At 35.6% G+C, this 1,625-nt stretch overlaps 1 protein-coding gene across 1 annotated transcript; it reads left to right on the top strand.

Annotated features, from left to right (window-relative positions):
* The first annotated feature begins 268 nt into the window (after positions 1-268).
* On the top strand, positions 269-1,441 carry LOC116350089. Its single transcript, XM_031781811.1, has 2 exons — positions 269-375; positions 446-1,441. The coding sequence occupies exons 1-2, from the start codon at positions 302-304 to the stop codon at positions 1,050-1,052; spliced, it is 681 nt and encodes a 226-aa protein (XP_031637671.1). The 5' UTR covers positions 269-301; the 3' UTR covers positions 1,053-1,441.
* The last annotated feature ends 184 nt before the right edge of the window (positions 1,442-1,625 follow it).

The raw sequence follows: 1,625 nt of genomic DNA, 5'->3' as shown, positions 1-1,625 counted from the left end.
GAATACAGTTCGATTTTACTACTTTTGATTTTTCCACAAAGAGTTTTGTTAATTAACTCACATTTGTCTTACATTTGTCATTAATTGGTTCGCAAGTTGAAGTAAAAGGTAAGAGCAGCATAAGTATGGAAATATTCAACAGATTCACTGTTAATTATATTGAAAATTGTACACATTCGGTGATGATTCGGTGTATTCTGATTTAGATAATAACTGAAAAATGTTGAGCTGGAAAGACGAGATGGATAACATGCTTGGTGCGCTTAATTTACAAGTAAAAGCCTCTTTAAACAATATCAAAATGGCATTCAATCGCGATGGTTTAAGGTTCAATGCTGAATTCAAGCAATATTTTTTGCGTGTTTCGTATAACAGGTTGGTAAATTAGTTTGAGAATTCATTCCATTTTCTCTTTTTCGTTAAATTATTTTTAAATCACTCGTAGAATCAAAGAAACTTACGACCGGTTCGAAATTGATTCACTGTCGACGAGCCAAGCATACGTTGATGAGTATGGAGATCTGTCCACAATCATTGAATGTCAGGTGGTGAGCTCAATGTGTACCAAAAATGTTGACACTAACGAGATTCAGAACCAAAAGCCTGATCCACTTGAAATCAACGACTTAAGCAACGAAGAAGAAAGAAATCAGGTTAAACTGGAATCGGAATGTGCCATTCAATTCGGTGGACATGGTGAAGATGATGGAAGCTACCCAGAAAATAATACCGCAATGAAAATGTTCAATATGAAACTTGATGGTCGCGATATTAACAAAACGAGCGTCGACACATTCACTGCCACATTGTGTAATGGGTCAAACGCGGTAGATGGTGTCAACATAACAGCGAAATCAACGAAATCTTCAAGAAAACGAGCCGAATCTTGTCTTACTCCAAAATCATCATCGAATCAAAATACAATTTCATCAAACCCAATGGAGGCGAAGAAGCGATTAAAGTGCACACTGTGTGAATATTCCAGCAATAAGAAATCCCATGTTAATCGACACATGCTCACACATACTGGTGAAAAAACCATATCGATGTGATATTTGCCGCAAAGAATTTTCTAGAATGGAACATTTGAAGAAGCACAAAGTGACTCGCACCAATGTAATCCCGTTCCATTGCCCAGGTTGTTTCAGTGGATTTCCCCAGGAGGTTGAAAGAGATTGCCATGAAAAAGTGTGCAAAAACCGTAGATATGAATGTCATATCTGCAAGAAGTATGTCACTGTAAATTTGGCATCTTTGAAAATTCATATGCGTACGCACAACGGTGGAAATGCTTTTCAATGCGAGATTTGTATGAAGCGTTATACAACAAAATCTGGTTTGAAAGGACATTTGGACAAAATCCATAACAGCATTTAATCTAATAATTTGAATCATTCACCTCTCATCGTTGCAAATTAACAACCATTAAAATCATTATTATGCCAACACATTCACATTATCTAAAAAAAAAAATTCCCAAAACTCTTTCTTCAATGAACTTTAATTAGATCTATACAACTGACTGTACTGGAAGATAGCTTCAGGGATTTCCCCTCGAAGATCACTTTGTTTCAAATAAAATGAAAATTCCACTACGATTAAATTGCGTACTTACTTTAATTTTT

Source organism: Contarinia nasturtii, unplaced genomic scaffold, assembly GCF_009176525.2.
Source record: "Contarinia nasturtii isolate CC-2019 unplaced genomic scaffold, AAFC_CNas_1.1 Cnas_scaffold_3538, whole genome shotgun sequence".
Taxonomy (NCBI): domain Eukaryota; kingdom Metazoa; phylum Arthropoda; class Insecta; order Diptera; family Cecidomyiidae; genus Contarinia; species Contarinia nasturtii.
The sequence above is the reverse complement of the archived record's forward strand: the minus strand, read 5'-3'. Positions and strand labels throughout refer to the sequence as shown.

Excerpts from the sequence above, each read along its gene's own strand:
- LOC116350089 (XM_031781811.1), top strand. The coding sequence starts at position 302 with ATGGCATTCAATCGCGATGGTTTAAGGTTCAATGCTGAATTCAAGCAA. Across the intron at positions 376-445 it reads TTGCGTGTTTCGTATAACAG|AATCAAAGAAACTTACGACC; the intron begins GTTGGTAAATTA and ends AATCACTCGTAG.